This window comes from Anopheles merus, chromosome 2R, assembly GCF_017562075.2.
Source record: "Anopheles merus strain MAF chromosome 2R, AmerM5.1, whole genome shotgun sequence".
Classification (NCBI taxonomy): Eukaryota; Metazoa; Arthropoda; class Insecta; order Diptera; family Culicidae; genus Anopheles; species Anopheles merus.
This window is the reverse complement of record NC_054082.1, coordinates 39,271,666-39,292,604: the sequence shown is the minus strand read 5'-3', so window position 1 is coordinate 39,292,604 and position 20,939 is coordinate 39,271,666. Positions and strand designations below refer to the sequence as shown.

Below are 20,939 nucleotides of genomic sequence, written 5' to 3'. Positions count from 1 at the left end.
TTTTGGCAAAATGCTTCAGTCAGCCGCCGCCAGATGCGCTAGTGAAAATCGAAATTACACCAGCGAGTACGATCAATGTAGCCCGGCCTTTACGATCCTGTAAAAATTATAATTAGAATTATTTCACGCACCTTCAAAAGTCAATACTTGAAATTATCCTTGTAAATTATTATTAGCGAATGAACATTTTTACTCCCATGTTTTGCTTATCCGATGGAGGCGCCCGGTCCGTTGTACCCAGAAACCCAATAGCTGTTCAATGCAGCAATCCCTACCAACAACAATAACTAATTCGTTGCTCTTGTTTAATACAATTCGCATTTACGTCCAGTTGTATTAAAACTGTGGAAAAGCAATCTTTTTTTCAGCGTCGAACGTAGAAAAACACCCTACCTTACCCACCAACACAAACCGTACAAAAATTAAGCTCTCATCGAACAGCGCTCATGTACCACGGTGATCGTGTGGCTTACATGTACGCGTTTGCCCCATGTAACCATCCGTAACAAGTTTAAGGTGGAACGGTTTTAGTGGTGCTATCGTTATAAATTATCCCTCTGACCCACGAGCTCGTTCGCTATGGGTTGTAGAATGCAAAATTGTTGCTCACAAACGACGCTAGTTTTACTCATACACACACACACACACACACACACACACACACACACACACACACACACACACACACACACACACACACACACACACACACACACACACACACACACACACACACACACACACACACACACACACACACACACACACACACACACACACACACACACACACACACACACACACACACACACACACACACACACACACACACACACACACACACACACACACACACACACACACACACACACACACACACACACACACACACACACACACACACACACACATATTTGCGAAGCTAGAGTTAACATTCGTACCGCACCGAGGAAGCAACTATTTCAAATCGTTCGATGCTCGTGTTGATTGCAATGCGCGACCGTTACACGCAGGTAGAAAAAGGGAGCAGCAGAAAATGAGCGTGATGGGTAATGCCTTCTAAACCGGTTAGAGCCCGTGGTCGGGTACGCGAAAAGGGAAGCATTTTAAAATTTATGGTTGCACCGTGTATGAGCTCGTTGATTCGCAATCAAATCCCTGGTTGAGTTCTCGGTCACATGTAGCGGGTGCGGTGGGTTGGCAACCATTCCAGGGCACGGTTCGCAGGCTCCCACTTTCGAGGTACAACCATTCGTGCATACCATACTCACGCCCATCGTCGCTGCGAACACTCGCTGTGCGCTATGCTGCACATGGGCTGGGTCGATGCACGTACTGCGTTTTCATTACCATAAATAAAACCGCTTCGCGACCTGCTCCACTGCATCGATCCGACGTTCGGCAAAAAGTTCAATGATACACGTGTAGGTGGCGCATGTGGCAAGTGCAGCGGGCAATAGCGAAAAGAAATAAAACGCACGTTACCATTGTGACCGGTGCCACACGCTGTCAATTTTGCCGGTATAAGGCAGGGTCAATTTATTGAAACTATCGGAAACAGTGTGCAAAAACACACAAGTGTAAGGTTCACATGCAGCGCGATGGAAATGATGAAGGATACCAGGATACTACCGGAAGTCGCGCTCGTCGAGAGGGAAAATTTGCAGCTTATCGTCTGGAATGGAATGCGGAACGATGACAACGGTGAACCGCTCCATTTCTATTCGGTGATCGCCATTGGCATGTCATAGAAGTGAACTTTGCTATACGTTTCCTGTAGCACCCTGCGCATTTCTTTTGAATGTTCCCAGTCACGTGTTTCACAAATCACTTTCACCTGGAAATAATAAAAAAAAAGAATTAAAATTCAGCAATTCATTCCAAAAAGAACATCAACAATTTAAAAATAAAAAGTTTGTCGGTAAAATCCACGTAAAGCTTAATTTTGTCTGATTTTTTTTCTAGACAAGCTTCTAATAGCTTATTAATACACAAAGCCGCATAATCTCGCTATGGATTTGCAAAAAATATTCTGAGCAATATAATACATTTTAACAGAAATGTAATTGAATCACGTCCAATACTGAAATAGATTACAAGTTGATCTGCAGAGCAGAATTGCTGACATGCCTGACATTGCCTTTTTGAGCAAAATAAAACTTATTTGTTTAAAACAGTTGCAATCATCAACAAAGTCTGTTCGAAAATCAATGTGGCAGGTATCTTCGCTTGTTCTGACATTAACACAATTATACTTTTAGTAAAATTTTAAATTATTAACTACAGGAATAATAGCTTAATGTACTTTGATCTGGAAGTCTGAGGACTTTAATGCACTTATACATATATCTGTACCATTCTTTACTTAATGAAACTTTTTTCAATGTTTTTAAACATCTGCTTTCAAGAATCAGTAGAAGTATATGAACATTTGTTAAAAAATATAGTTTGTCATTACAGGTGACCCCCGTGATACGGTTGTGTTTGGAACCGAAAAAATGTCCCAAAGCAAGGCGTAAGACGAAATAGTCGTGTGTCGAAAATCTGTCCATATAAAGTTAATAACCGAAGTTTGAGAGTCAAAATCTATGATATCGTGTATTTTATTTAATACAATGTCCGTTAAAGTATCAATTTTACTCTAAAAGCCGATTACACGGTATAGATATTTAAGATCGGATAGAATCATAGCTTTGTTCACTCTCTTTCTGTGTGAATTGTCTCTCAGCAACTCTCAGCAAAGCGTACTGCAGTGAAAAGAAAGAGAGAGCGCATATTGCAAAACCGACATCGTACGTGAGGAGCGGAATGAGAGTGAACGATCGTAAGCCTATGAAACGCTCTCATCGCTTTCTTATCTTGTACTGTGTTCTCCGCAAAAAGCTAATCCAAAATACCAGCACCCAGAGTGTTAAACCGTCAAAATCAAATCGTCGTATCTGCGAATCGTCGTAGCTCGAGGGACGCCTGTATATTTATTATTCTAAATAATTTGCAGTTTTGAAATTAGTTTTATTCAAAGCTTAAATAAACCTAACGAATAACTGCATTGCAGAGTTTCCCACGATTTGTTGGTCAGTTTACATGAATTTTTGGGGCCGTCTCACGTTTTATTTATCGTATCCCATTGATTTTTGGTTCGTTTCCGCAATTTATTGGTATTTTCCGATTGGATATCAAAACAATTGGACCAAAAAATTCTGGGAAACGGCCAACAAATCGTGGGAATGCACCAAAAAAATATGGGAACCCACCCAATTTATGCGAGCCAACCAATAAAAGGTGGGAAACCCTGTAATGCAACATCTTTCTCGGTATATATAACATTTTTCTGAGTGTTGCTTATATGTATGTAATAAACATCTTGTTAGTGTGTGCCCTACATGCATACAACAATTCCATCATGGATATGTTAACATTTACACATTATAAATCAATAAACCACAGCCTATGCTACAAGCTCTCGGTGTACTCATTGCAATATTAATTATCAGAATTCTATATGTCCACTCGACTCACTAGCTCGAAAGCTGGTGGGTTTCATTGGTGCTTAATAAGAAAAACATACCTCACAAATGATACACATTCAATCAACGTTTACTACAATGCCACACACCCCACTACGGACAGCCAAAAATACACCCACCCACCCAATACAACAAACAGAAGCTGCCACCAGACGGTAAAAGCAAACTCATCGCAACTGAAGTGTGCGCTAATCAACGCAATCAAAAACCGACCACAGCGACATCAGAGAAAACACGAAATCCAATCATCCGGACCGGCCTCGCCAAACCTTTTCCACGCTAATGAAGCGTACCCTGTGTCGAAAGGTAAATATTAGACGCGCCCGAAGTACTGCCGGCCTTGGTTGACCGCGAAAACCAGCACAAACGGTTCCGGCCGCTCCAAAAACCCGTGCCCACCAGGCTGAGCCGTCTGCGGGTCAGACCGTCGTCACGCCTGACCACGTATGGCCATTGACCGTAAATTAAATCATAACGAGCGTCCCCATGTTCCCGGTCATTACCACCATCGTCAGATGTGTTTTTGCCTCCTTTCTTTTGTTTTTGGCAGGTCTATCAACGCAAACTCTGCCCATCGTGGTGCGTTGTTTTGTGGGGAGGGGGGGGGGCAAGTTTGCCAAACGGTTTTCTGCAATATCGGTCGTTTGTTTTCGTGGTACAGCGTATCCCGCGCAAATGTTGGTGTTTAAAAATACCTAGAAAGACCGCAATACTAGCGTATCCTATGAAACAACGGTTCTTTATGCTATGAACCACACCCTAAAACCCAGAACAACAACACACAGCACACAAAACGGCAAACACAAGCTGCTTTCACTTACCTCTACATGGTGAATATCACGAATGAAGGCACGTTCGTGCATTATGTCCTTGATGGAAACGCCCAGGCTGGCGAGCAGATTGCACAGCTTAGCTACACCGCCCGGTCCATCGCTGACGGTGACGGTGAATCTGCGTTGTGTTGTGCCCCCCCGAAACGACCGCGAGTACGAGTCCGGATCCCACCGTTCCGAGAGCCGGCGTAGGTCATTACAATGCAAACACCGAGATACGGAAGCCAGAAAACAAGAGAGAATGTGTGTATGTGTGTGAGAGAGAGTGAGAGAGCACAGGTAATTGCCATCAGGCATCAGGCGGATGTTATGTCACTGGCACAAGCAGCAGCAGAACCTCGCCAGAGTCCCAGGGACTCCAGAAGTTAACGTTACCTCTGCAAACGGCCCTCGGCAGCCATGCCACGCTCGAGACATTTGCCGAACATGGTCGTATCGATATTGCCTCCGCAAATTAGCAGCACCACTCTACCGGAAACGAGAAGCGAGATCGAGAAAACGGGTCGTGAATGGCCGGAGGTTGCAGAACGGAGCGTTGGTGTGTGTGTTTTTTGTTTTTTTATGCTCCACAACCCACTTCGGATCATCCCATCGGTGGTTTCGGCTTACCGTTTTCCAATGAATTCATCCAGATGGCCGGCCAAAATGGCTGCCAGGCCGGCGGCACCCGCTCCCTCCACCACGCACTTTTCCAGCTCGACCAGTCGCAGAATCGCCAGCGCAATCCACTCCTCCTTCACGACGATCATTTTGTCCAGCAGCGGCACGGTCGTGGCGTACGCGTTGTACCCTACCTGCGGCACTGCCAACCCGTCCGCCAGCGTTTCCTGGTTCGCGACAAACACTGGGCTCTTGTTCTCGAGCGCTCGCGTAAAGCTGGGACACTTCTCCGACTCGACACCCTGCGAGAAAGCGTACGCGCGCGCGCGCACACACACACATATGGCAACACAACCGGAAATGGGGTGAATTATTCTGCACACCGTGTTTCATTAGGCAATAGCTGGAATTGCTTCGAACCCGGACCATGGCCGGGGTACGGTATTTACGCGCATTCCAACTATCGCGCGAAAGCGATCGGAACTTACGATGATTTTGGTATTTGGGCTGAGATTTTTGATGGCAGTTGCAACACCGGCAATCAGTCCGCCGCCACCGACCGGCACTACGACGGCATCGATGTCGCTGACCTGCTCCACGATCTCCAGCCCGATCGTGCCCTGGCCGGACATGATGTGCGGATGGTCGTACCCGTTAATGTACGTGAGTCCCCGGTCGTGTGCCATTTTCAGTGCAATCCTTTTAGCCTCGCTCATGTCCGCTCCCTGTCCAGCCAGCCAGCCAGCGTGTTTTGATGCGTGAAAATGATATGAAAGTACCGGGTTAGAAAGCACACGCCAGCAGGCAGGCAGCCGGCATAGTCAGCAGTCAAAACAATGTTAACCCGCCGTCGGGGATGCAAGGGACATACCTGTACGACGACATTAGCGTGATAGTTACGGCATTTCTGGATTTTCATCAGCGAAGCCTTCAGCGGCATCACGACCGTCACCGGGATGCCAAGCTTCCAGCCGTGATAGGACAGACCCTGCCAGTCATATGCCGTGGGTTGTGATTTTTGTTTTTTCAATTTCCGGATGAGCAACAACGCGGGATGCGGGAACACGGGAAAACAATGAAACCAAAAACACGACACACGCGATACAGCGGTGAATAACTTTCAAACGGAACCGGGTGCGCTAAGCTAAATCGCTGCCAGAATCAGCCAACCAAGGCCAGCGATGGCTTGTTTGCCCACCCAGGGGACATTAGCTCGTGAGCACTCTTACTGTGGTGGCGCTTTTGGAAATGGTTTTCTATTTTTTTCCCCGCTCGCCTTCAAATACTGACGAAACGGGGCCAACACCACGCCATGCAGGGACAACGGATCTACCAGCAAACTCACCTGCGCATGATTCCCGAGGGAGGCCGAGATGACGCCCGTTTTTTTCTGCTCGTCCGACAGCATTAGCAACGCGTAGCGCGCTCCACGCTCCTTGAAGCTGCCAGTAAACTGCAGAAATTCCTTCTTCAGGTAGATGTCCATGTCGATCAGGTCGGAGAAGTGTGATTTCTGCAAACATCAAGAGTCAAGAAGCACAGGCGGGAGGGAAACAAGGCGTGAAAAATCTACGGAAAAAAGTGCCCACACCGCGCGACCAAACCCATCCTCAGACTGTACGTACCACGCACGGCGTCAGCTCGACACCTTTTCTGATTTTGAACGCCGCGGACGTTACGTCCTGGAAGGTGATTATCTGCGGATTGTCCGCATTGCAAAACGGATCGACGATTTCCGGCTCGGTCGTTGCGACTGTTGGCGAGCCGGCGGGAGCACCGTTCACCCCGGCCTCGTGCCCGTTCTGGCCTGCTGTTGTTGTCGGCCGCTCTGCCGCCGACGGGCGAGCTGTCAGCTTCGCGGAAGCCATTTGCGTCGTTACGGATGACACTTGCATCGTGGGAGATTAATCTACGGTGACATTTAAATCAAGGTAACAACAATTAAACAACTACAACAACAACAAAAAACAGTTCTCTCCCTTGAACCAAAGAACGACGACTGTTTGCGCAACCAGCATCCCTTAATGGTGGTGGCTCGTGGGCAACACGGGACCAGTGATGACGGGTGGTGTCATAAAAAATTAATCGAGACGTAAACGTTTGCCCAGCAAGTGCACGGCTGCAAAGTGAAGTGACGTAGACCGGTTCTCCCTGGGGACGATGTAACGTGGAGCAAGATAAAAAACAACATACATACATTACACGGACGAAACGGACAACAGAATGGTTGGTTCCGTAGCGTTGCGTAACCGCTCACCGTGTCCCAGCAGGTGAAATATTAATATTCCTAATTTCCATAAAGCACACTTTGTAACCGTTCCCAATCCCGTGCACCATCCGAGCCAGGAATGTGTATTTGTTCAGTGAGAAAGACAGAGCGAAAGAGAGCGCGAGAGAGACAGGTTGATTTGTGGAGGTGAAAAGTATAAAATAGGTCCCCTATGAGTTCCCGAAAGCTCGCCGGGAATATGTTGATGAGTTTGGTACTTTCAGTCATGGCCGTAATGAGAATCGTTGGGCTTCTTTGTTATCCAACCTACGCCATTATAACTCAATCGCGTTTCGACCAACTCGAATCAATTCCAGTGATAGTGTTAACATCATCATTTGCAGAATTTAACACACTGCTGGGTAACAAATAATGGAAGCCCCTTTAAAGGATGCCAAACAACGGTCCTGCGTTATGCTTTTGCATAGATAAATATCATTCACTTTGTCTCGCGTTGCGCTTTACTACCCTAGCTCATTATTAATTTGCAATTTGATGCAAAACTATTGCTTTTGGCCCGAATATTTAACACCGCGCACAAACTAGCCGAGTTTATTCGTCTAAATTTCCACTTCAATCCGCAACACAAACACAAATTCAAGCACACACACACACATACACACGCTTGTACAGGGTGGAGAATCACAGCGAGTGGATATGCGATGCAAAATCACGTGCAAATATTTGGGAAATGCAAACACGAATTTCAATACACGTCCACACGACTTTCTGGTGGGTATATCGCCGTACATCCAAAGACTTGGCAATGGCACTCCATTCCACGGCACTCTATTAGCCACTGATTTCTCGATCAATTCGGTATTCGGTAGTTTATTGAACGGCACACAACTAACGCCGGCACCGGAGACTTGTGTGCAGCCTTGTGCAACATTTATCGACCGACGAACGGTTTGAGCAATCGAGGGAAACTGAAGAGCAGAATAAGTATTAAACTGCTGGAGTACAAAAAAAACTATAAAAAAAACCAAAACTGCACTACGTATCAAGTACAATTGCAACATAACTTTCTGTTTTTTGTTGCTCTTTTTTTAGGGAATGTGTACAATTTTGTTTTTGTCGAAACTTCAAATCCACGCATTCCGCATGCACGAGAGCTTTAGCTGTAGGGCTCTCCAATCATCACTCTTGAAAATCGCTCTCCAAACAACACTTCGAACGCACCCTTTTGGTTGTTGTCGGTCTTCTCGACGACGAAATTGGCACACACCACCCTCTTACAGCAAGGACTCGCACACAATTCGTTCGCTTCGCCCCCGTACCGGGTGGGTTTTATACCCCGCATCTGGCAAATGCGTTACACCACTCGTCAGCATCAGCCGCGCGCACCACTCGTCGATAGCATCACTCATTGACGTAACCCGCTCCGGGCGGGGAAGCGATCCAATTATTCTTCCCTCGCCGCCGCAGAACCACATCGGACCACACTTCGATTATCATTCCTATGCGAAAAGAGCGCCAAAATAAGCTACCATTTTGCGCCGTTTTCGTTGCTATCCCCGGCTCGTTCGGTAGGTGGCTGTTGTGTGCCAAGTCTAGCATCGCGTGACTAAAAGTTCCAAAAAGTTGACACATCATTCACAATAGAGGCGATTGCAAGCTTCATTTCGAATACTGCTACTAGCGTCACCATTTGTTTGTGTTTATTTGTGCTCCCAAGACGCGTCGTTAACCGTAGCGAACCCGTTACCTTGCCCGCCTGTGCAACGTTATCGACACTACCGCTGCCCACTAGCACATTCCCGTCACAACTGAGCCCGTCGATGGATGGTCCCGTGATGGACAGTCGAGGCTTAAAGGGCGTCAAAATTCAATACATTTTTTCTCGCCCTCTCGCTCGCCCAAACACGGCACAAAAGAAAGTGCGATAATGGGCGGCCCCCGACGTGCTGGGTGCATCTGGTTCCAGCTGCAGTAGCGTGTCTAGCCCAATTCTCGGTTATCGCTCGTTTACTGCCTTTCTCGCCACACCGACCGGTTACGGTGAACTTTGATTGCGGGACAGCTTCACTATCGGGAAGCTGTGGGCAAAGGTTTGCGATGCTCGATCGCTTATCGCCTCGGTCTACCGGTAACGGCCCGTGAAGGTGATGCAGCGGGTGATCGATCGGTGGCCCAGTGATGCTTCCGCCTATTACTCATCATCACTCACATTTTAGTGCTTATCGTAAGTGAGCTTTTATTTTTGTTTTGTTTTGAGAGGAGCAAGGGACTACACAGAAACAGTCCTGAGTTTCCAAAATCACCAGAACCTGCTTGAACGGTACAAGCAGGAAGCAGAGTTGTTACTTACGTCTCGTAAACAATTTCCTCAATTGATCATCAATTTCGTACAGCGAAAGAGGGAGAGAAAAAGATAAACACAAACTTCCACCACAATAATCTCACTAACAGTGCCAGCTTCAGTATTGCTATTCATTATTTACCATCGTTTTCTTTTACGACAAACCAACCATTTCGCAGCAGCCGCTCAGTTTGCCGCTCGCCGCTAACAGCCACTTTGCATTTAGGTGTGAATTTTTTATCTAACATCTCCAATTCCGCTGTCTGTTGGCAACGATCTACACACACACACACATTTGTTCTCTCGGTTTCGTATGTGTCTTCAAGGCGTCTTAGCGTCTTTCCGCGCATTTCAACTAAGTATGGATTAGCCTTAAATTAAGCCAGTTACCAACCGAACGCTGGGTGGAGGGGGAGGGCATTCCAACTTAAGCCATTGTGAGTGTGAGCCACCGAGAAGTGGGGCTAAATTATGCATTCCTCTTCAAACGAAACGCAGCAGCTGATCTATGTTTTACTTAAGCTCATGAATGTAATTTTATTCCTTTTGTTTTATTCCAGCCGGCAAACCGGGCGAAATACTTTGGCCTCGCGCTCACACGCTGCACTGGCGCTGCTAACGCAATAAAGCAGTCGGCAAACGGAAGGTAGTTTGCGTCAACAATCTCGCGATGCGATGGGGAGCAAAGGAGCTAAAGAAAGAACAGACATAAAATATGCTACTGCTGCTACTTGCCTGCACTGAACTCTGAACCGGCACAAAATAAATAGTCGCATCGCTTCGCATTCAAATCTCGTCCCGTCTGCTGCCCGCGGTGTGTGTGTGTGTGTGTGTGTGTCTTAAAAGCAAAACGGTTGTGGACGCGTTCGGTGCGTTTTATGCTCTTTGCCGGTTTCAAATTTATTTCCATCCCAAGCTTTCTCCCTCCACCGGCATCACGGCGAAGAAGTAAACAAACATCACAAGCATTATTCATTCGCTACTGGTAAATAACGGGCAGCTGCTTATTCTTTGCTCCGCTTTTCACTTCAGCTCACTCAAAGTTACACATCTTACGACAGCCTTATCTGAGCAGACTGAGCGATGCAATGAAGTCCGTCCGATGTGGCGCTCGCTGTCTGTCTGTCCGTGCTGTCTGTTGTGAAGTTTTCATAAACTGCTGCCAGCAACGTTTCTTCGGCGTGAGTATGAAGCTGCCGTTGGAAGTGTTGTTGAAGTTTTGCGATAGTAAACATACGCACGCGTCCCGCGATAAGCGACTATGTGGGGGATGCATCGTAGCTGCAAACCTCACCTAATCAACCGACGCATCGGGCTGTAAGTGATCGACCCGCTCTTTGCACGAGATGTTGGCAATTTCTATAAAAAGCCCTTCGAGATCCGAACAGAGGGTATAGTTTTCTGGTCCAACTCACCGTATCAGCATGAGTGGCAAAGGATTAACCTCGTTCGTGCTTTTGTTGTTGTTGTTTATCTCCCTCTCGATGGGCGATGAGGCTGTAAGTTTTAAATGCTCGTGATACTGCGGTTTTTTACTAACAAAACGCATTTATTTGTGTCTCTTTATCGTAAAGCCCTTCGCAAATACAAATGAGATAACTGCCGAACCGACTCAGATCGATACGTCCACCTTCCAGAAGTGTTGTCCCCGTGTGATGAAACCGATCGTGCTCACCGCCAAACCGAAGATTAAATACATTGTAGTACCTCCGGAGAGTATAACGTGAGAACTACTGTCGCTGTCGGGCATGCTGGAATCGCTTCCCATTGCTCAACCATTGTGAATTGTATTGAAACAAATGCCGGGAACAAAACTACACAATAAACCTATACTCTTATTCCCTCCAGCTTCGTCGTGTCTGTCTGATTTTGGTGGCACCAAATCGACTTCCCTCGGGGTTGGATAAATCTTCCATCGTCCAGATAACAAACCATCGTCACAAAATGTCCACCGGTGTTAGTTTGTGCTAATATTTGTGCTTGAGATTTTTTTTTTTCCTTTTGCTGCTTCTACAGCTACCACAGTTGCTTTTTTGTTCTTACGCGTTCAATATAGGCTAACTTTGCCGTCCACGGACGTCGATCGTACCCCGCACGCCAAGGGGCCAAGGCCAAGGCGAATCGGATAATTTCATCTAATAATTGTGCATTTTATCATCGTTTTTAATCGCGCAGCTGTGTCGGTTCACAGCAAACAAAACTCCCCGGAAAACTACCGAGACGGCAAGCATCGTATCGTACAGCGATACGCCGGCACGCCAGCTACACGTCCTACAGGCGATACCTCTATTGATATTCTTCGCTACGAAGTCCACACACACAAAAGATCCTACGTGGGAAGAAGAGCTGACAGTGCTTCATGGTTTGTGCGGGAGAGAAACGGCTAGGACGTGCTGTGTAGAACAGTATAGAAGAAAGTGTCCCGCTTTGGGTATCGATCCAAGGCTTGCAGGATAATTTGCACTACGGGCAACGGGATGCCTAAAATTTCCACCAGTGAAGGCCAACGGAAGGGACCGACGAGCTGGCTGCGACGTTAGCTTTCGTGCATTGTCTCTGGCCTCTGCACTGTCTGAGGATGCGATCTCCGGTAGCTGACATTGGAGCTTGTTCTTGTTCGGTAAAAGACTCGCCTCTTTTTTTCCCATTCCCAAGCCAAGGAAGCAACATCACCGCTGCGAGGTCACGAGCACTCTGATGCGCCACTCTTGCCGTTGGTGTGCTCGACTATCATCACCAGCATATCACCTACGCCCGCCGGTCTGCCGGCCTCACTACACTTCACTGACCAGCAGTTTGTGTCGGAGGCACTATCTTTGATGCTATTTTACCGTTTCCGTTTCTCCACGGTTCACGCTCGTTCTTTCTCTCTCTGCACAGCTTGAGCGACCGATCCTAGCGGCTAGAAATCAAAACGATTCCTGTTACGTTCTAGCTCGCCGTATGATGGGTGCTTTGCGTAAAAGAAAAAAAAACGGGCAGATTAGTTTTTCACCCTCATAATGCTTCGGTCGTTCTGCATGCCTTCCGTGGGCGAAGGATGCGACGGGTCGTATCTTGCTGAGAGTGCGTTCGCTCCAACCGAAACGCCAACCGGCAGTGCCAACCGATCGTGCCTAAAAGGCTTTTTCATAATTTTTGTCACAAACATACGCACACAAACGCACACAGTGATATAACAGCATAACCACTCTCATAAGTGGGTAGTGCCGCAACCACACTCCGGCACACACTCGTACACATATACTTTCTGGAAAGAAAATTTGGAAACTGCCCGGTACGACAGGTGCGGGCCATTGTTGCAGCTCTGCACATTTTGCCAACGGTTTTGTGCTAGCATCTAGGGAACGAGCAGCAAAAAAACTGCTCTACGTAAACACCGTGTGCGTTGCCAGTGTGCGGATTGATCATGTTTGCTTCCTGCATCACGGTTCATGCGTTCGCTTACGGGCGAACGGGAGAAGCACTCGTACAAAATAACAACAACCACCACCACAACAGCAACAAAAACCTCATAACACATCTACAATAATCGAACGAGCTCCCTTCTTGGGCCAATCATTTCATACAAGAATCAACAGTGAAGCTTTAATCAATGATAATTGAAGGCAAAATATTTGCTCAGCCTCATCATTAATGCTGTAGCAAGCGGTATGCAGGCTGCGATGCGCTAGCAAGTTGTTGTGGGCATGGAATTGAAGATGAGATGGCGCTCGGGGCCTGCCTCTTACGCGCGTTGAGCGAGAATATTTTGTGAAGCGATAACAATCGCACAACAAACAACCATTTCAAACATGATCGAATAAGGTCACTTCTTTGCTGCGACCGCTGTGCCGCCCAGAAGGCCCGCTGAGTGGACCGACGACATCGATGGCCGATAGAAATGCTTTCATAAAACCGTGATTCTAATCATCACACAAGGTTAATGAGAGGTCATTATAAAACAACGGGCCGATCATATCAATACATCATTGCCCATGAGCACTTTAAATGTTTTAAACAACCGAATAGAGCCTTTCATTTGCTGTGCTCGATAAAAACGCATACATGTTATGGAAATTACAAAAGCAGTACCATTTTCATCGTGAAAAACAAAAGATGCAATTACATTGTACTAACACAATGAATTATAGAATATCAAAGCAAAAACATCGACCGATATAAAAACAACAAGTTTGACCTGAGTTAAAAATGATAGTTTCAATCATTCTTTTAAATGCATCAAATAAGTTTGTTTGAATTAAATTGCATTGTTTTTTTTTTCACTTTATTCTGTACAGCACACGAATTATCCTGATAAGCACGAAACAATTTACCACCGATAGTCAAGCCTATTAAGGATTACTCTAGGAGGCCGTAAATTAATGGAATTGTTGCAATCATTTCACATTCAAACAATCGATCGGAATAGATAAGAAAACAGTTAACAGCATGAGCATAAACGGCGTCATTACTTTTAATTTGTCATAGCGAAGGTAATTTATTTGCGTTTTACGATTCATAACGGTATTAGCTTCACAAGTGGAACATTGAAACAGCTATTTTATTTTTCTACTTGTACCTGAAGGTCAATGATTGAAAATTAACGAGGTTCACCAATAAACTCAGCCTGGTCGCTACTTATTTCTGTAACATTCATTTTGTGTTTTCCACATTACAGTGTTGTGTACATTAAAAACTTAATTAACAATCTGTCAACCAACTCCATCTGTCAGAGTACACTGAACGGAACATTTCAAATCAGTCAAATTGCTTCCGTTTGTGTTTTGTGAGCCTCCATCGCAATTTTACCAAACAATACCGTTGGCCTTCAATTGTGGCTGGTCAGAGCTGTCTTTTAAATCACGATTTCTATTACGATTCCCTGAACAACTCAATAAAACGTGTTGTTGTTCTTCTTCAGCTTCTTCTTCTTCTACTTCTTCTTCTGCACCATACCACGCCCAGATCCGCAGTTGGTGTTTTTTTTTCTTTCTTGTTCGACATAAAGCTCGGTGGCTGCGCGGTGGTTTGTACGAACGATTTTCCATTTATATTTGTGATAAGACCGGCCGCAGCGCTGGATTAAAAATTTGTGACAATAGCGACAACGGCCGCCACCACAGGTTGAAAAGGCATCATTTAATGTGCAAACAATCTTGTCGACCAATTGCTTCCGCTGAATGGCGAGAGAAGTGCAGGAAAATGGGAAAGAAATGATGAAGCTGCCAGTCCTGCTTCAGCTTCGTTCGTGCACCGTAACCGTATGAAAGATCTCGATGGTGTAAAAACCGTTTCCTATCATGCGCTGCGTGATGGTAGCTTTCGATTTGTACCATTACATCAGCATTTCAGCTACCGAAAAGGTGAAAATCACTCTGGATGAAAACGATTGATGGAAAGCGAGAATGGAATTGGATCTTAAATTGCTCAATTACCAATCGTTTCTGTGAGCGATGGGATTTTTTTTATGGAGTTGGCTTCAATGTGCTGGAAAGATAGGTGGTACTTCCGAGAAGTGATTGTAGGGGCAATACATTTCATTTTTCAGGAAATTGCACTAAGCACGAAGCTTTATGGAGACAGTAACAGCGCGTAATACGCAATATGCAGTGTTACAGTTTTCATTTAAATAAATTAGTAGTAGTACCAGTCTGTTCATTGTTCGAAAGCACTTCAATTGCCTTAAAATTAAACCAAGGTGTCCAAAGCTCTTGTGATAGTCCACGTTTACCCCAACATTTTTTTGGGTAATCATCTACCACACTCGACGGCTCTGGCACGCGGTGGATGTCTCGCGGCTATACATTTCATTACGCTCCATGTTTTTATGCTAACACAATCATCTTCACGTCTGTCTCGCAACACATCCGATACGATATGATGATGTTATTAGGCTCTTCGTTGGACCATACACGCGCGTCCTGCTGTGCTCGGTCGGCAGGCCATGCAACCATCTTACTTGTGGATCAGGGTGAATTTCATTTTTTGTACTTTTTTTTATTTGCCTTTTTACCACCCCTTAAGGCCATTTCCCGTTTTTCTCACGTTTTTTTTACACTTTTTGTTTCTTTTTGCTTTCGAACGCAGTTTTTCTCTACAGCTTTTCTCTGCCATTTGAACGCCGAATAGCTCGCCCGACTGCCTGAACGAACGAACGGGAGCGAGAGTGCTTGCCATGGATGAGCGGGTCAGTTCATTCGAGAGCGCTTCCTCTGGAGAACTCTGGGCGCTTGCCGGCTGAGTGGCCGGAGCTATCCATAACCGGCGGCTTACCAGCCTCGCACAGTCGGGCGGTAGGTTTAATCATATTTCTTTCCGAACCAGTTATTGAATGGTTTTGACTGTCATTTGACCTTATCGCTTATCGAGCAGTGCGACATCCCAGCAACGCGATCCGACCTCCGGACGGGTTGGTACAACGGCAAATAAAAGAAAATACTTTTTTCCCCGAATTGTGGTGAAAATTGGATTTGCCTGAGCGAGGGAAACGAACGGTTTGAAAGGGAATAGCAGCAACGTTACAACGACTACAGGTACGCCCACAGTAAGCGGGAAAACGGCAAACTAATCAGGGAAAAAGTTTCAACCCAACACGAACCAGCGGCAGTAGAACTGAATTTCAACTACTGAACGAAACACTTGCGCTCGCAAACGTGTCCGATGACTGTCTAATTCCAATGGAAAACTTTTCTCAACTTAAACAACCAAACCGCTAACAACGTTTGGCCAGTCGCCGCGCTGATACGTTGATGCTAAAAGCTCTCCTCGAGCTTAGTGCACTTGTGCGAGGATGCAGGATGCACTTTGAGCCGGTGGCTATGGAGGGTAAGAAAATACCTACCCAACAGCACGGCCCTTCCTTCATGCTCAACATGTTAAATTTACTGCTACTAGCCTCGAAACTACGGACTAGTGCTGCTCGTTCCCTCCCTCTCCACCTCTGGCCACGGTGACCTTCGACAACCGAAGACATTCGATATTCGAGTATGTTTGCTAACTCAATTCGGTGCATTTCCCTAGCGTGCTTTGGACATCATAGCTCTGCCCTCGATGCACTCTTCCCGCGCTCCTTTCGGCAGGGTAACATGGCATGGTATTGCTAGCAAACTCACTCACTCACTCGCATGGGCATGTGAGGGTATACCTTCCCATAGCAACTCTTCCGGGTGGCACGTTCGCAGCATAAAAGTCCCATGCTCTCGTAGCGAAGTTGCCACATACACACACACGGTCACGGAACTTTGCCGATGCTTTTAACGTTTTGGAGCAAGAATGTCCGGGGTAACGCCCGCTGGGAATGCGGGAAAACAATTCCAAACCGAGGTTGTGAGCAGGGATGAAAGAAGCGGTGGATGGAGAGAGTCGTTCGGGCATCATTTTCGGCGACTGAGCTAAAGCAATCCATTCGATCCTTTGACAAACATCGAGCCGGTTCACCTCGGGGCCAGACCGCGGAGGGCACGCTGGGTGGTGATGCACGCTGCACATGTGACTTATGCGAGCGATGACAACGACGATCGGGTAAGAATCTATTCGGCCCAGTGCCATGTTTTTACTTCCCTTTGCGGGGGAGGGGGGTGGCTGGTTGCATTCTCTCAGGGTGTGTTTGCGTGTTTGCGTTCTTTCACCGCATAAACTTCCATTTTTGCATTGTAAGACGTGCATTTGGACGCCCGGTACATAACTCGTGCCATAGTTGACGGAACCGATAATGCGCTGCATACTGAAGCGCTTGCAGGAATAATGTTTTACAACACATCGTAGCTATAAGCGAACAAGGAGCTTTTCATTTTATAGCTGATCAATTGAGTTTAATACATACCATGACAGTCAGGGTAGTATTAATCTTGTCATGAAGGATTATTTTTAATTTATTGAATTCAAATAAATGATAAATGAACTGTGGACGATAAATTGTAAAACACAGTTGCATGTGAATACAGAATGCTGGAAAAATAGGATCAGGACAGAATAAGACCAGTTGCAAAAATTAAATTGACCAGAGTGTTTGAAATCATCGATATAACCTATAAAGAATGACAAATTAATTTCTTTTTCGACTTTTTAGTCGTATAAGTTTTGAAAAATCGTGACAAAATATAACATTTTAAATTTACACTTTGAATAATATCCTATAAAATGTGAAACATTTCTAGGAAACAATTTTCATATTCCTGGAAATATAATGAGAAAATGCAAATATATGGTAATTACTTCTTCAGTTGAACTACCTTTTTTTGTTGGATAAATATGTGTTAAAATTTGAATAAATGTGAACTTGAAGCTCAACAAAAGTCCTGTTTTTGACAAATTTCCGACGAAAACTGGGAGAAAATTAAATCATACCATTCATAAAATTGAATGGCACACGCTTCAAAAGGGAATGAAGTAACCACACCAAAATGCTTCCTGTGACATGCTTCCCACACACGAGAAGCCTATCGAGACGCTCACCGCACGATTTGAATGTGTGGCGAAAAATATCATGATGTAAATAAGCGGCTACGGCTTCAAGCAGCCCCAAACGCACACGAAGCGGTTGAACTTTACCGAGTTCCGAGATTCAGAGCGAAACACGGGAAGCACCTTTTCATTTATTTCCTCAACCAACAAGCTTTTACCGTGCCCATTAACACGAGCATCTGCAAACAATTCAATTTGCCATACATTCTGCCGCCCACTTGCTACCGCCCACGGCCGGCCCTTCATCTCGTGGTATTAGGACGGATTTACGAAGGGCGGTTTTTTTTGCACCTTCACTGCTTCCATTCAACCATCTTCAAGAAAGTGGGGCAGTTATCGTAATTCCGTTCGATCCGATTGGCGCTGTGGCATGCCTTCTTGGGCGGTGAAATTCAAGCCCCGCCGCGTTCGACATGGTTCCTGCAAGCAACGCGCAAGCTTACCGGTGCCGCTCAAGAAGTAAAATCTCCCACCATTGCGAATTGGTGTGCGAAACAATCTTCCCTAACAACAGTCACCTTGTTCGCTCCCACACTGACAGCAGGCGACGGTACGTTCGTCTTACGTTTTTATTTTATTTTATTTTTTTTTTATAAGCAATATCGACAACTCCCCCTTGCAAAGAACAAAAGGACGCACAAAAGGATGTCGGGCGGAGAAAAATGTTAAATGAACTTCCCACGAGCTGGCGGGGTGAGAGGGGCACGAGGCGGCAGTCAGTAACCATAATGAACACGGCAGGCGAGCTGCATGGTTGAATGCTGCTGCTGCTCCTGCCGGCCCAAACTTGTTCGGTGTGCAGCGAAGCCGAAGTTAAAAGCTTAAGAGGAAAGCGAGAAAAACTCAATTAAAAATTAATTCATTTCAGGGCGATTCCCGGCGGGGAAGAGGGCAGCGAACGGGCACTCTTCCAAGGGGTTGTAGCTTCCTGACAAAGGAGGTTCCTGGACAAGGAGAGGAGACGTCAGTGAAGCACATACAGGCACACGAGCTGGTGGCGCTGAGTGGGCCAGCCCGGGTATCGATAGCAGCAAGCCGAAGAACAAATGGACAAGAGTTTTTCCCTACCGGACCGAAAATACCCACTGGTAATCAAGTTTTCTTTCCGATGCACTCGATATTGGCGAATAGTTTCATGTCGGCTTTAGTTTGAGTGTGCGTTTTTTTTCTTATTATACTGTTTTGTCCGTTTGCTTCATTGCAAGTTGCTGCTTTTCCTTCCGCACGCCTTATTCGTTGTGATTTTTCTTTCGCGAACGGAAGCGCTCCTCTTGATTTCCCTGCTGAATCCCTTTACTTTTCTCTGCGTACCATTTAATCGGGCAATGGTGTGCTTGTATGTGTGTGTGTGTTTTTTTTGTGAACATCTCTGAACAAGCAATTTAATCCTGGTTTCATTGAATTAGATGAGGCTCCAACACAGCGGTTCAAATAGGCGTCCGATTGCGTTTAAATAATTGCAATAGATAGGGAGCGTTACATGTAGGGAGTTGCCTAATGTAACAAATAGTTAATATCCGATTGGTTCGAACAATGCATAGAACATGTAAGCATTGATGAATGCACAATTACTTCATTTTAAAATGGCCAACTCCTGCATACACCTCGTAAATATAACTTCGGCGAAACAAACCCCAATTCGAACAAACTTCGGTTGGAAATAATTCAAATCTATATTGAGTTTCTGGTAATGGATAGGATCGATTTCTCAGACTTTTTGTGGTCATGTTTAGTTTAATTTTATTTGGTCCTTACTTTTGCTTCTGGCCCAACTATGCATCCTGAAGATTTTGTGAGCAATTGAACTATAGAAATAAGTAAATTGATGCGTCAATTGAAGATGGAGTAAAAATAAAATCTACGACCATTGCCTTTAACTTAAAGCCCTATAATATGTCTAAAGGAACAATAGTGCATTTGAGATTGACGAGTCTGTTAAAGTAATCGATACTGAGATGAGATGACACCATGATCCGTGTGACACAATTTCTAAAGGCAGAAAAAATAGCTCTTACATTTTTTTTAATTTAATTTGATTCTGTTTGACACTGCTTATGAAATGTTTTTAAAAAATGTGTTTTTTTTAACTTTCTGAACTATTGCCGGATTATTCTGAATTATATGTAAGTAAAAAGTTGAAATGTTCCATTCAAAAACTTATAATAAGATGGTTTTACAATTTCAATATTGAGATACTTGTAATAAAAAGAAATAAATTACAATAGGTACCGATAACCGTTGCCTCTAAGGCAGGGGTCTCCAAACTACGGCCCGCGGGCCGCATGTGACCCTCAAGAGCTTATAATGCGGCCCATGATGACTTTGCCAGAGTTAATATAAATATTACGTTATTATGACTTTTTCAAATAAAATTGTATTTTTTACTTTTCTTAGACAAAAAGTAAGCTTTAGTAACATGAAACTGTACAAGTATCGTTAGTATCTTGTTATAAAAACGAGACTTAAACGTTCACTCATCAGTTAATGGTAGCGTCAAATGGCCCTCAACATACTTATTTTTGAAGCAATGCGGCCCACAAGCTGAAAAGTTTGAAGCAATGAGGCACTTGCTCTAAGGCATCAATTTTTGACTCTTACGCATCTATTATTGTCTATAAGTAAAATTGTGTTCACTCTTGTAGGTATCATGATAATTTTATATATTAATATTTATTTCTATTTATTAAATTAATTTTCTATCACTTAAACACTACAAAAACCGTATAGATTGATTGTGTTTTTAGTGTGAAAAAATCAATGAAATGAAACGAATTATCAAAACATTCTTTACAACTGAAGAGCATAAAGCTGAGGCTGAAGCGTTTCTATACCAACGTTAAATGAATAAAAGAGTAAACTCCACCGATGTAGTTTTCTGCAATGTTTATTATTTCGTATTTTTTACAGTTTGTAATAATGCAAAGAATCTATAGTAATGCTTATATCGCACTCACTGTACGTTT

At 44.9% G+C, this 20,939-nt stretch overlaps 1 protein-coding gene across 2 annotated transcripts; it reads right to left on the bottom strand.

Annotated features, from left to right (window-relative positions):
• Positions 1 to 1,509: 1,509 nt before the first annotated feature.
• Positions 1,510 to 9,035, bottom strand: LOC121589518 (L-threonine ammonia-lyase). 2 transcript variants are annotated; one of them, XM_041908494.1, is made up of 9 exons: positions 8,938 to 9,035; positions 6,586 to 6,869; positions 6,306 to 6,473; positions 5,832 to 5,948; positions 5,449 to 5,685; positions 4,970 to 5,262; positions 4,736 to 4,828; positions 4,349 to 4,478; positions 1,510 to 1,837 (listed from the first exon to the last, which is right to left on the bottom strand). In XM_041908494.1, the coding sequence occupies exons 2-9, from the start codon at positions 6,853 to 6,855 to the stop codon at positions 1,721 to 1,723; spliced, it is 1,425 nt and encodes a 474-aa protein (XP_041764428.1). In that variant the 5' UTR covers positions 6,856 to 6,869; positions 8,938 to 9,035; the 3' UTR covers positions 1,510 to 1,720. The 2 variants fall into 2 exon arrangements, with proteins under 2 accessions (XP_041764428.1, XP_041764427.1); XM_041908493.1 differs by lacking the exon at positions 8,938 to 9,035 and adding an exon at positions 8,412 to 8,520.
• Positions 9,036 to 20,939: the final 11,904 nt, after the last annotated feature.

Excerpts from the sequence above, each read along its gene's own strand:
- LOC121589518 (XM_041908494.1), bottom strand. The coding sequence starts at position 6,855 with ATGCAAGTGTCATCCGTAACGACGCAAATGGCTTCCGCGAAGCTGACA. Across the intron at positions 4,829-4,969 it reads GATGAATTCATTGGAAAACG|AGTGGTGCTGCTAATTTGCG; the intron begins GTAAGCCGAAAC and ends CGTTTCCGGTAG. Across the intron at positions 4,479-4,735 it reads GCCGAGGGCCGTTTGCAGAG|ATTCACCGTCACCGTCAGCG; the intron begins GTAACGTTAACT and ends AACACAACGCAG.